Source organism: Aquarana catesbeiana, linkage group LG11 (genome assembly GCF_042186555.1).
Source record: "Aquarana catesbeiana isolate 2022-GZ linkage group LG11, ASM4218655v1, whole genome shotgun sequence".
Lineage (NCBI taxonomy): Eukaryota > Metazoa > Chordata > Amphibia > Anura > Ranidae > Aquarana > Aquarana catesbeiana.
In genome coordinates this window covers 241204016-241217595 of record NC_133334.1, presented here as the reverse complement: position 1 = coordinate 241217595, position 13580 = coordinate 241204016, and the positions used below count along the sequence as shown (strand labels likewise).

The 13580-nt window shown below is 45.6% G+C and overlaps 1 protein-coding gene across 1 annotated transcript in view; it reads left to right on the top strand.

The window, feature by feature from the left end:
* VAT1L (vesicle amine transport 1 like) overlaps nucleotides 1-13580 on the top strand; it is a 126268-nt gene that overhangs the window by 90217 nt on the left and 22471 nt on the right. Inside the window, exons 6-7 of the mRNA XM_073605554.1 lie at nucleotides 6154-6209; nucleotides 12254-12448. Coding sequence (XP_073461655.1) covers nucleotides 6154-6209; nucleotides 12254-12448 — 251 coding nt within the window. The remainder of the gene's footprint in view (nucleotides 1-6153; nucleotides 6210-12253; nucleotides 12449-13580) is intronic.

Here is a 13580-nt window from a genome sequence, read left to right as displayed (position 1 = left end):
AATAGTGCGCTTGCTCAATTTGACTAGAATTAAATAAAATCATAAATAGAAACATAAACATAAATTGCAAAACATAATAAGTCCAAAAACACAGGTAGAATCCAAGTGATAAAAATATAGTCCAAGTGCAAAGAATATGTATAAAAAACTGCTCAGTCCATATCGTAATTGAAGTACAAAATATATCCAGTGAAACAAACAGCAACCACCGCCAACAATAAATGAAGTGGCCGCTCACCTCAGGGAATGACCTAAAGGTCAGACAAAGCTTTTAATCTCAAAGGATAGCTGCTAGAGTCCCCGCTGTAAAAGCTCCACCAGGCCTGATTGATCACTCCGGTAACGTGCCTCTTACTCGATAATCACATAAGCAAAAATAACCATAGTGCAAAATTGCCAGTAAAATATAACACATTTATTCAATACCTGCTTACATTAAAGTTTGGTAAGATCCGCAAAAAACAGTTGCCTCCTCACCACACTTTAGTACACTATAGACACCGGAAGTGACGTCACAAGGCTCCACTCCAAGGCTCCAGCCTTGTGACGTCACTTCCAGTGTCTACAGTGTACTGAAGTGTGGTGAGGAGACGACTGTTTTTTTTCCATACCTGTATTGCGGATCTTACCAAACTTTAATGTAAGCAGGTATTGAATAAATGTGTTATATTTTACTGGCAATGTTGCACTATGGTTATTTTTGCTCTCTCTGAGTGATTATCGAGCAAGAGGCACGTTACCGGAGTGATCAAGCAGGCCTGTTGGAGCTTTTACAGCGGGGACTCTAGCAGCTATCCTTTGAGATTAAAAGCTTTGTCTGACTTTTAGGTCATTCCCTGAGGTGAGCGGCCACTTCATTCATTGTTGGCGGTTGTTGCTGTTCGTTTCACTGGATATATTTTGTACTTCAATCACGATATGGACTGAGCAGTTTTTTATACATATTCTTTGCACTTGGGCTATATTTTTTTCACTTGGATTCAACCTGTGTTTTTGGACTTATTATGTTTTGCAATTTATGTTTATGTTTTTATTTAGGATTTTATTTAATTCTAGTTAAATTCATTCTACAGTATCTCACAAAAGTGAGTACACCCCTCACATTTTTGTAAATAGTTTATTATATCTTTTCATGTGACAACACTGAAGAAATGACACTTTGCTACAATGTAAAGTAGTGAGTGTACAACTTGTATAACAGTGTAAATTTGCTGTCCCCTCAAAATAACTCAACACACAGCCATTAATGTCTAAACCGCTGGCAACAAAAGTGAGTACACCCCTAAGTGAAAATGTCCAAAAGTGTCAATATTTTGTGTGGCCACCGTTATTTTCCAGCACTGCCTTAACCCTCTTGGGCATGGAGTTCACCGGAGCTTCACAGGTTGACACCGGAGTCCTCTTCCACTTCTCCATGATGACATCACGGAGCTGGTGGATGTTAGAGACCTTGCGCTCCTCCACCTTCTGTTTGAGGATGCCCCACAGATGATCAATAGGGTTTAGGTCTGGAGACATGCTTGGCCAGTCCATCACCTTTACCCTCACCTCATTTAGCAAGGCAGTGGTCATCTTGGAGGTGTGTTTGGGGTCGTTATCATGTTGGAATACTGCCCTGCGGCCCAGTCTCTGAAGGGAGGGGATCATGCTCTGCTTCAGTATGTCACAGTAAATGTTGGCATTCATGGTTCCCTCAATGATCTGTAGCTCCCCAGTGCCGATAGCACTCATGCAGCCCCAGACCATGACACTCCCACCACCATACTTGACTGTAGACAAGACACACTTGTTTTTGTACTCCTCATCTGGTTGGCCCCACACACGCTTGACACCATCTGAACCAAATAAGTTTATCTTGGTCTCATCAGACCACAGGACATGGTTGCAGTAATCCATGTCCTTAGTCTGCTTATCTTTAGCAAACTGTTTGCGGGCTTTTTTGTGCATCATCTTTAAAAGAGGCTTCCTTCTGGGACGACAGCCATGCAGACCAATTTGATGCAGTGTGCGGCGTATGGTATGAGCACTGACAGGCTGACCTCCCACCCCTTCAACCTCTGCAGCAATGCTGGCAGCACTCATAGGTCTATTTCCCAAAGACAATCTCTGGATATGACGCTGAGCACGTACACTCAACTTCTTTGGTCGACCATGGCGAGGAATGTTCTGAGTGGAACCTGTCCTGTTAAACCGCTGTATGGTCTTGGCCACTGTACTACAGCTCAGTTTCAGGGTCTTGGCAATCTTCTTATAGCCTAGGCCATCTTCATGTAAAGCAACAATTTTTTTTTTTTCAGGTCCTCAGAGAGTTCTTTGACATGAGGTGCCATGTTGAACATCCAGTGACCAGTATGAGAGAGTGAGAGCGATAACAACAAGTTTAACACACCTGCTCCCCATTCACACCTGAGACCTTGTAACACTAACGAGTCACATGACACTGGGGAGGGAAAATGGCTGATTGGGCCCAATTTGGACATTTTCACTTAGGGGTGTACTCACTTTTGTTGCCAGAGGTTTAGACATTAATGGCTGTGTGTTGAGTTATTTTGATGGGACAGCGAATTTACACTGTTATACAAGCTGTACACTCACTACTTTACATTGTAGCAAAGTGTCATTTCTTCAGTGTTGTCACATGAAAAGATAGAATAAAATATTTACAAAAATGTGAGGGGTGTACTCACTTTTGTGAGATACTGTATATACATTACCTTTTAAAATTGTGCACAATTTCAAGGCACCCCATTCTGAAATTTAAAAAAACTAAATGAATAGTTTTACATAACTCAGCAACATCCACACACATAAGACACCCAATGTTAGAGGAGATTTATTCCTACAAAACAAATACACCTTTTCACACTGGTACTGACTATTATTCCAGTGTTCTGTTTCCCCCTTACTTTGTCTCCTTAATTCAACTAACATGACCCCAGTGCTGACAGAGAGCGTTAAATAAGGATGTCTTCAGGCGCCAATGTCCTCCTTATCAACCTATCATTATCGATTGTTAGGATACCAGTGGTTAGCCAGCATGATGCTTCAGGTTGTTCTTCTGCACAATAAAAACTTGTGGCTTTATATAACAAAATAAAAGGCAGACTTGATCCACCTGCTGGCTTGTTAAAGCAGTAGTAAACCGCAGTTGAAGAAAAAAAAATCACAAAAGCACATTATAAGAGACTTACCTTTAAACGAAGCCCTCTATTGCCACGCTGTCACTGCTGAGAGGGCTTCCATCTTCACCCGATCTTCCTTCCGGGTTCACGGCCTCCGGCGATGACATCACTTCCACGCATGCGGGCGGGAGCTGTCAAGGGCCAGCACGGTCAAGGGCACAGGCTCTGAAGGGCCAGCACGGTATGCCAGACCTTCAGAGCACATGCGCCCCGGTGACATCACAGACTGCATGCACTCTGAATATCTCCTAAACAGTGCAAGTTTAGGAAATATTCACAGTACCTACAGGTAAGCTTTATTATAGTAGGTATAAGTGATAGAACAGAGTTTACTATCACTTTAATAATTTTTGGGCAATTTTTATGTTATTTTGCCAAGGCACCCCTAAGAGTCCAAAAGGCACCCTGGTTGAAAAAGGCTGGTCTAAACTATGGTTTTAAAAAAACATATTCTATTCAAGTATGTATTCCTAAAGTGGTTATAAAGGCAGAAGGTTTTTTTTTATCTTAATGCACTCTATGCATTAGGATAAAAACCCTTCTGTGTGCAGCAGCACCCATCAGCCCCTTAATACTTACCTGAGGTCCATCTAGATCCAGGGATGTTGTACAAGAGACTCAGCTGTCCGGGACTCCCCTCCTCATTGGCTGAGACAGCAGCACCATTGGTTCCCGCTGCTGTCAATCAAATTCAGTGAGCTAATGAGGAAAGACAGAGGGGCGGGGGCGTGCTCCAGCTTGGTGTCTGATTGGACACAGGGAGCTGCGGCTCAGCACGGGTGCACCACAGCAAGCTGCTTGCTGTGGGGGCACTCAACCAGAGGGAGGGGCTAAGAGCACCGCAGAGGGAACCCGAGAAGAGGAGGATCTGGGCTGCTCTGTGCAAAACCATTACACAGAGCAGGTAAGTATAATATGTTTGTTATTTTTAACGGAAAAAAAACGAGACTATCACTTTAACGCAAAAAGTACCGTCTTTTGCTCTCAGCTTCCTCCAGACCCCCAAATACCTTTTTTTTTGTTTGCTGCTGTGATCCAACTTTCTGTTAGAGGGTAACAAAAGGGGGATAAAATACCGCGCTCTGAACAAAATAACAAAAAACTTGAAAACAAAGCAGCAACTAACATATGAAATACACACATATATACCATCAGATGGAAAAACAATAGCTGCGCTAAACAATGAAAATATTTTGTGATAAATCAATATGAATATGATTAAAAGTGAGCAAAAATATAAAATAAGCTGATATGATGTTTACAAAAGACAGCCTAATCAAAGACAGAAACGTGAAAAAAATGTAATGTAAAATGTATATATTGTGACAACAAAGTGATAAGGAGTGAAAATATGACTTAAATGAAAATTTGACATAAAAGTCCAGAGCAATCAGCCAAATGCTGGATGTTATAACAAAATAGTGCAGTCTTCCATCACCATTAAGTGTAAATCACCATAAGAAATGCACACTTACCTAAGGCAAGCAAAGAAAAGCTTGCGGCTATACACCCAGCCAGGGCCTTGTCTTGGAGGATCAGAGGTAGACAACACAGAGGACACCAATCCAGGACCAGCAAACCGTCCTCTTTTCTGTAATGCCTCGTACAAACGAGCAAACTTTCCAGCAGACTTGGTCCGACGGTCTTTCCGACGGACTTTCCAGTGGACTACGGTCCGCCCGTCTTTCCAACGGACTTTCGCCGGAGTTATGGCGGACTTTCAGAATGAACAGACTTGCCCACACACGGACAAGTCCGTTCATTTTGAACATGACCCGGGTACGACGGGACTAGAAAAGGAAGTGAATTTCGCCGCTTTTATCGGCGAGATTGACACCTTGCGAGCCCCGTCGCGGAGCATACCAGGCCCTTAAGTCTGGTATGGATTTTAAAGGGAATCCCCTCCCTAGAATCCATACCAGACCCTGATCCGAGCACGTAGCCCGGCCGGTCAGGAAAGGGGGTGGGGACGAGCGAGCGCCCTCCCGAACCGTACCAGGCCGCATGCCCTCAACATGGGGGGTGGGTGCTTTGGGGGAGGGGGGCGCCCTGCGGGGCCCCCCCACCACAAAGCACCTTGTCCCCATGTTGATGAGGACAAGGGCCTCTTCCCGACAACCCTGGCCGTTGGGTACCATGTACCCCATACTCATTCACATAGGGTGGGGGGCCGGGATCTGGGGGCCCTCTTATTAAAGGGGGCATCCGGATTCCGATAAGCCCCCCGCTTGCAGACCCCGACAACCAACGGCCAGGGTTGTCGGGAAGAGGCCCCTGTCCTCATCAACATGGGGACAAGGTGCTTTGTGGTGGAGGGGCCCCGCAGGGCGCCCCTCTCCCCCAAAGCACCAACCCCCCCATGTTGAGGGCATGCGGCCTGGTACGGTTCGGGGGAGGGGGCGCTCGCTCGTCCTCACCCCCTTTCCTGACCGGCCGGGCTGCGTGCTCGGATTGGGGTCTGGTATGGATTCTAGGGGGGGACCCCACGCCGTTTTTTCGGCGTAGGGGGTTCCCTTTAAAATCCATACCAGACTTAAGGGCCTGGCATGCCCCGCGCTCGCCGCAATAGGAAAATGTGTTTTTCCTATTGCAGCGAGCGCGAGATGCAATACCCTGCCCTTGCGTCGTATCTGGTCCGTCGGACCAGCATAGAGACGAATGGACTTTCCGTCAGGAACTGAGTCTGGCGGACTAAGATTTGAAACATGCTTCAAATCTAGGTATGGCGGACTTTTGGGAAAAAAAAGTCCGCCGGAGCCTACACACGATCGCATTGTGCCAAGTGTGCCGGAAAGTCAGCTCGTGTGTACGCGGCATTAGACTTTGCAGACCTTTTTTTAAGCACCTGAATTGTAATTAGCCGATTTAAGGTTTAATTGTTTTGTATCTGGAGTTCATCTTTATTGTACATCCTGTTGTGAGATATCCTCTATTAATGGATTTGTAATTTATAACGTCTTTCTTTTTATAGGCTCATCCAATATGGTTACTGGTGAAACAAAAAGCTTCTTCAGCTTTGCTAAATCAGTAAGTGTCGTTGTCTCATGGGTTATTAATCGCAATTTTCAATTAGGCTGTTGTGTGCGCAAGCTTCAGAGAGATGAATGCAGAAAGTCTCACAAGTGTAAAATGCTGTAGTTCATGATAAAGATAAGGCTCAGAGCATAATATTGATCTGATCAATAAAACGCCAGGAAACAAAATACACCAAAGCAAGGAAAGTTTTGTTTTCTTGCTCAATATTGACATCGGTACCTAATGCCTTCATTTTCTTTGATGCTATTAATTAGGTCTTCTCTTTTTTTTTTTTGTTGTGCTTTTGCCAATTGTTTGTGCGCTATTATCGCCCGTATAAGGTTTACAGTCACATTTCAAGAACTCCTCTAAAAATATTGGTTCACATGACACTGGCTTTCTGAAGTATCAAAGACTGTACCAGTGGAATTCATAAAGAGTGTCTACGACTAATGTTGCTGCAGACAACAAATTCATGTTCCTGTTGGAAACAGATATGAATTTGGGGCTTACACCGCAGTGTCCATTCATTCTCAGTGCAGCTGTCACAGGATAGGCGAAGCTGGGTGGGCGGAGCCTGATAATAATTCAGGGACACTAGTTCCCCTTCAGGTCCACTCCCCTGTGATTGACAGCAGACAGTGGGCAGATCCATAGCCAATAGGTAGCCTGCTATTAGCTATAGAATTTGCCCACTGTCTGCTGCCAATCACAAGGAGAGAGTGGACCTGATGGGAACTAGTAGACCTTCATATCCCTAATCAGTCTCTACCTACTGTTAGCATCACTTCTTGCCATGAAGCTGTCGATTGTGAAGCTGATGGTGTCCTTAACAACAAGTGTCAGGCGGGGAGGGGAGTAAGTAGCAGCAGCAAACCGCCTGCTACACAGCGTACAGAGACAGGCACTGTGCCTGTCTCTGTAGACAAAGTTAGAGTTGGTCCTAATGACCTCCAGTCTCTTTGTCTACAACTGGAATAATTATTTTTTTAATTTGGTGCAGTAATAGTGCCACTTTGTAAAAATGTCACTATTGAGAACTACCTGAATCTGCTGCATGTGTCGGTAAATCTACCGCAAGGGGCGCCAGGACATTTTTAATCGGGAGCAGGCCATTTTAAAGGGTAATACCTCCAGAAAAGTGTCATTAGGGCTTTATTTAATTCCTCTTTATATCTAACCAACTAAACTTATGGAGTGCATGAGAGAAGGACCCCAGTCACAAGTAATCCTCCACCTCTTCAATGGGGATTTCTGACACCAGCAACATTATTTGATCTGTCACAGATGACATATTGTTCTTGTTCCCAGTGTTGTTGATAAAAAAAAAGTTCTGTGTTGTCAAAGAGACTACTAGATAGGTTCCAACTTGCCTCAGACTATGTATTGGCCAAGAATGAAGCTTTATTAAGGGATGTGCCATATTGCACTGAGCTGCACTGTAGTAATAGTTAGAGTCTATGAGGCTGACTTATTCCATTCATATAATGCACACTGACCGGAAACAGTCAGCTGAGCTTGCATCAGGGTTTTCAGTGGTAAGTGTAATTAACCCTCTGATGTCCTTTCTGAAGATACTTTCTAAAGTTTTCCTTTAGACTCCTTTCACACTGGGGCGGTGTGCTTGCAGGACATTAGAAAAAGTCTTGCAAGCAGCATCTTTTTGGGCAGTGCAGGAGCGGTGTATACAGCGCTCCTACACCACCCCTGCTATTGGAATCAATGGACACTGCTGCCGAAGCGTCTGCAAAGCACTTCGGCAGCGGCGCTTTGCGGGCGCTTTTAACCCTTTATTAATCCTTTATTTGCCCGCTATCGGCTGAAAAGCGCCGCTTTTACAGCGGTAAAGCGCCGCTAATGCCCCCCCCCGCCCCAGTGTGAAAATAGCCTTATGCCGCGTACACACGAGCGGACTTTCCGGCATACTTGGTCCGGCGGACAATCCGATCGTGTGTAGGCTTCAGCTGACTTTTTTTCCCCAAAAGTCCGCCGGACCTAGATTTGAAACATGTTTTAAATCTTTCCGTCTGACTCAGTTCCTGACGGAAAGTCCGTTCGTCTGTATGCTGGTCCGACGGACCAGATACGACGCAAGGGCAGGGTATTGCATCTCGCGCTCGCTGCAATAGGAAAAACAAATTTTCCTATTGCGGCGAGCGCGGGGCATACCAGGCCCTTAGGTCTGGTATGGATTATAAAGGGAACCCCCTACGCCGAAAAAACGGGGTGGGGTCCCCCCTAAAATCCATACCAGACCCCGATCCGAGCACGCAGCCCGGCCGGTCAGGAAAGGGGGTGGGGACGAGCGAGCGCCCCCTCCTGAACCGTACCAGGCCGCATGCCCTCAACATGGGGGGTGGGGGGGGTGGGTGCTTTGGGGGAGGGGGGCGCCCTGCGGGGCCCCCCCCAAAGCACCTTGTCCCCATGTTGATGGGGACAAGGGCCTCTTCCCGACAACCCTGGCTGTTGGTTGTCGTGGTCTGCGGGCGGGGCTTATCGGAATCCGGGAGCCCCCTATAATAAGAGGGCCTCCAGATCCCGGCCCCCCACCCTATGTGAATGAGTATGGGGTACATGGTACCCCTACCCATTTACCTAGGGAAAAAGTGTCAATAATAAAACACACTACACAGGTTTTTAAAATAATTTATTGGACAGCTCCGGGGGGGGGGGGGGGGGGATCTTCCTCCGGCTTCGGGGGTCTTCTTCCAGCTTCGGGGGTCTTCTTCCGGCTTCGGGGGTCCCTCCGGTTCCTCTTCTCCCGGCGTCCGGTTGGTTCTTCTCCACTCTCTCTGGCCCCTTCTCCAGTTCTTCTGCTAGCTCCTCCGCTGTCTTCATGCCGCTCTTTTGCCAGCGGAGGGCCGGACTTCTGGCTTCTTGTCTTCTTGGCTTCTTCCCTCTTCTCTTCTCCAGATGTTGACACGACGGTCTCTCCGGCTGGACTGTTCTCTGAGCACTCCGCTGTGACTTATATAGGCGGAGACCCCGCCCCTTTATGCCGTCACAGTCCCTGGGCATGCTGGGACTGTGACGTTTTAGGGGGCGTGGTCAACATCACCCGGTGATGTTGGGAAGAGGCCCTTGTCCTCATCAACATGGGGACAAGGTGCTTTGGGGTGGGGGGGGCCCCGCAGGGCGCCCCCCCACCCAAAGCACCCACCCCCCATGTTGAGGGCATGCGGCCTGGCACGGTTCAGGAGGAGGGGGGGTTCACTCGTCCCCACCCCCTTTCCTGACCGGCCGGGCTGCGTGCTCGGATCGGGGTCTGGTATGGATTTTAGGGGGGATCCCACGCCGTTTTTTCGGCGTAGGGGGTTCCCTTTATAATCCATACCAGACCTAAGGGCCTGGTATGCCCCGCGACAGGCTCGCAAGGTGTCAATCTCGCCGATAAAAGCGGAGAGATTGACTTCCTTTTCTAGTCCCGTCGTACCCGAGTCATGTTCAAATGAACGGACTTGTCCGTGTGTGGGCAAGTCCGTTCATTCTGAAAGTCCGTCGGAAAGACGGGCGGACATAGCCTGCCGGAAAGTCCGGTCGTGTGTAGGCAAGTCCGCCCGTTCAGGTAGTCCGGCAGAAAGACCGTCGGACCAAGTCTGCTGGAAAGTCCGATCGTGTGTATGCGGCATTAGAAAACTTTTGCAGACATTTTTTTGCAACCCATTCCAGGGTTGCAGCTCTTTTTCTCTAGAGCTGTATTTTGACTGTTTGTGACTACAGTATTTTAGAAACATCAGTGCTAGGGGGGAGTTCTTTTAGGTCTAACCTTAAAGTGGTTGTAAAGTTAGAATGTTTTTTAACTTAATGCATTCTATGCATTAAGATCAAAAACCTTCTGTGTAAAGCAGCCCCCCTCAGCCCCCCTAATACTTACCTGAGCCCCATCTAGATCCAGCAATGTTGTAGGATTGTCTCGGCTGCCTGGGACTCCCCTCCTAATTGGTTGAGACAGCAGCGTGGCTCCATTGGCTCCCGCTGCTGTCAAAGTCAGTCAGCCAATGAGGAGAAAAAAGGGGCGGGGCCGGGCCGCGGCTCCGTGTTTGAATGGACACACGGAGATGTGACTCGATTCTGGTGCCCCCATAGCAAGCTGCTTGCTGTGGAGGCACTTAACAGGAGGGAAGGGCCAAAGAGGGACCCGAGAAGAGGAGGATCGGGGCTGCTCTGTGCAAATCCACTGCACAGGGCAGGTAAGTATAACATGTTTTGTTATTTGTAGAGAAAAAAAACAAGACTTTACAATCACTTTAATGATTCCAGCATATTTTTCAGCATATTCCAGAAAGTAATGAGCCATTAGTATCAGACCCTGTTTTTTTACATGGTTCGCCCTTCCATGTCCTTCTTGCTGCAAAGGCCAGTTATAGGTTGGGGTGGTTGCCATATGTTTGTACTGTTGGTAAGTGGTGAGGAGACGCACTGGATACCTTCGCTGCCATTGTGCTATTGCTGGGTGTCCAGTGCGTCCCTATACCTTTAAGGAGGGATGGGCTCACTCCAGGCATACCTGCCCTTAATCTATCCATTATTATATATGTGCTTCAACTAAGGAGATTCTCAAAATTACAGAGTTAGGACTGCAGTACACGGTGGTGCTGTGATATCTCCACTGCAGCTTATGCATGTATTTGCAAAAGTGTGCAAACTAAGCCACTTGGTTTTAACATGAACAGTAAAAACTAGTATGCATGAGCCAAATGTCGGGCAGCATCGGCCAGTTTAATAGAAACCGGCCGTCAGATGCCGGCCATTTAGGCAAAAGGGGCATGACCGAAAAAGGTCTTCTGGTTGGCACCTGATCAGCGTTTTCTCAGTCAACGGTTGACCGAAGTGTTCTGGCTGAGGGGGGGGCATCCCCCTGTCAGAACACAATAGCTCAGCAGGGGAGATCGCTGTACTAACATTGGATCGTTAGTACAGCGGCTCCTCCTGAGTTCTTCAGTTTTTTTTTTCGTTCAGCCTGTTGGGTTGAACGAAAAAGAACTCACAGTGTGTACCAGGCGTTAGACAAGGTCATTTCAGGTTGTTGCAGGCTAGCTGGTAAGTGAGCTGGGAATTTTTGTTTGCTTTTAGATTAGTATATCAGCTCCTGTCCCTGTGAAGCTTACAGTCCAATTTCCCTACCATGCCCTCATGCAAACTCACATTACGTCTAATTTGGCAGTAGTCAGTGAGCCTGGCATTGTGATTACTATAATTGTTTAATTGAGGATAGAAAAATAACTATTCAGAGGAATCAAACACCAAACACACAGCAGCAGGGAGAATTATCTACCACTACTCTATGGTTTTATATAAATGGTTCATACTGTATGGTCTATCAGCCACTGACCTGTAGTTCTGTTTGTGCTCCACTACATGTTGGGTCCATAGGGCTTTTCCAGATCTCTGAGCTTCAGAGAGATGGAAAATGACACGTCAAAAAGGCTTTCAGGTGGCGATTTATTTTTTTCACGAGGTTGTGGTTGAATAAGAGTGCTAACTAAAGGATCTAGAGTCCAAAGATGTTTATACGTGTAATTAAGGTATAGTCTATTAAGCCATGAATAGTTGCAAGCTTGAGTCTTGCCGTTACATCTCAAGTCTGTTGCATTGTGACATATTCTATACCTTCTATACCTTCTATGTCTATTGTGACATATTCTATACCTTCTATACCTATTGTGACATATTCTATACCTTCTATACCTTCTATGTCTATTGTGACATATTCTATACCTTCTATACCTATTGTGACATATTCTATACCTTCTATACCTTCTATGTCTATTGTGACATATTCTATAACTTCTATACCTATTGTGACATATTCTATACCTTCTATACCTTCTATGTCTATTGTGACATATTCTATACCTTCTATACCTATTGTGACATATTCTATACCTTCTATACCTATTGTGACATATTCTATACCTTCTATACCTGTTGTGACATATTCTATACCTTCTATACCTATTGTGACATATTCTATACCTTCTATACCTATTGTGACATATTCCTACCAGACAACTTCTGGAAGTTTTCCAGGATTGATGCAGTCTTTCCTTTTTCAGTGGTGGCAAGTGGAAAAAGTCAATCCCATCAAGTTATATGAAGAGAATAAAGTGATGGCAGGCTTCTCTCTCCTGAATTTACTCTTCAAGCAAGGACGAGCTGGAATTATTCAAGGAGTAGTAGATAAACTCCTCACTTTGTTTAATCAGAAGAAGATCAAGCCCCTGGTGGATTCATTATGGGCCTTGGAGGAAGTATGATATGCATTTCTAGTCTACATCTAAAATATGATTCTTTATAAATGTCTGCTTTTATGGCTATAGTCATATAAGGGTTCATGTACACAGAGCTTTTTTATGCCTTTTATATGCCTAGTATAATTTTCTGTCATTTTTGTAAAAAAATGCATATACAATTATTTAGCAATCATTTTGTCTCACAGAGATTAACATTTGAATGTAAATATTACATGAAGGTTAGAAATAGTAAGGCGTAATACATAGATAAAAGAACATGTACACTAAATTGTCCAAAGTATTAGGACACCTGCCTTTACACACACTTTAATGGCATCCCAGTCTTGGTCTGTAGGGTTCAATATTGAGTTGGCCCACCCTTTGCAGCTATAACAGCTCAAACTCTTGTAGGAAGCCTGTCCACAAGGTTTAGGAGTGTGTCTATGGGAATGTTTGACCATTCTTCCAGAAGAACTTTTGTAAGGTCAGGCACTGTTGTTGGACGAGAAGGTTCGCAGTTTCTGCTCTAATTCATCCCGAAGTTGTTCTATCGGGTTGAGGTCAGGACTCTGTGCAGGCAAGTCAAGTTCCTCAGCCCCACACTTGCTCATCCATGTCTTTTTGGACCGTGCTTTGTGCACTGGTCAAAATCATTACGTGGAGGGGGGATTATGGTGTGGGATTGTTTTTCAGGGGTTGGGCTTGGCCCCTTAGTTCCAGTGAAGGGAACTCTTAAGGCTTTTTTAAAGGGAAAGGTAGAAATTGGGAGTTTAAAGGTGCATATTAATCAGTTAGAAACCCCCCAAAAAATCAAATTCATACATTTTATTTAATAAATATCATTAAAATTGTAAATGTTAAAACCAACATGAATAATTCATACGGTCATGGTACAGAAGTTTTTCGACTCTACATGTTTTGCCATCACGGCTTCCTCGGGAGTTTCCACAAGACTTTATGTACAATAATGCCGCGTACACACGAGCGGACTTTTCGACCGGACTGGGCCGATGGACTTTCGACGGACTTTCCGAATGAATGGACTTGCCTACACACAATCACACCAAAGTCCAACGGATTCGTACATGATGACGTACGACCGGACTGAAATAAGGAAGTTGATAGCCAGTAGTCAATAGCTGCCCTAGCC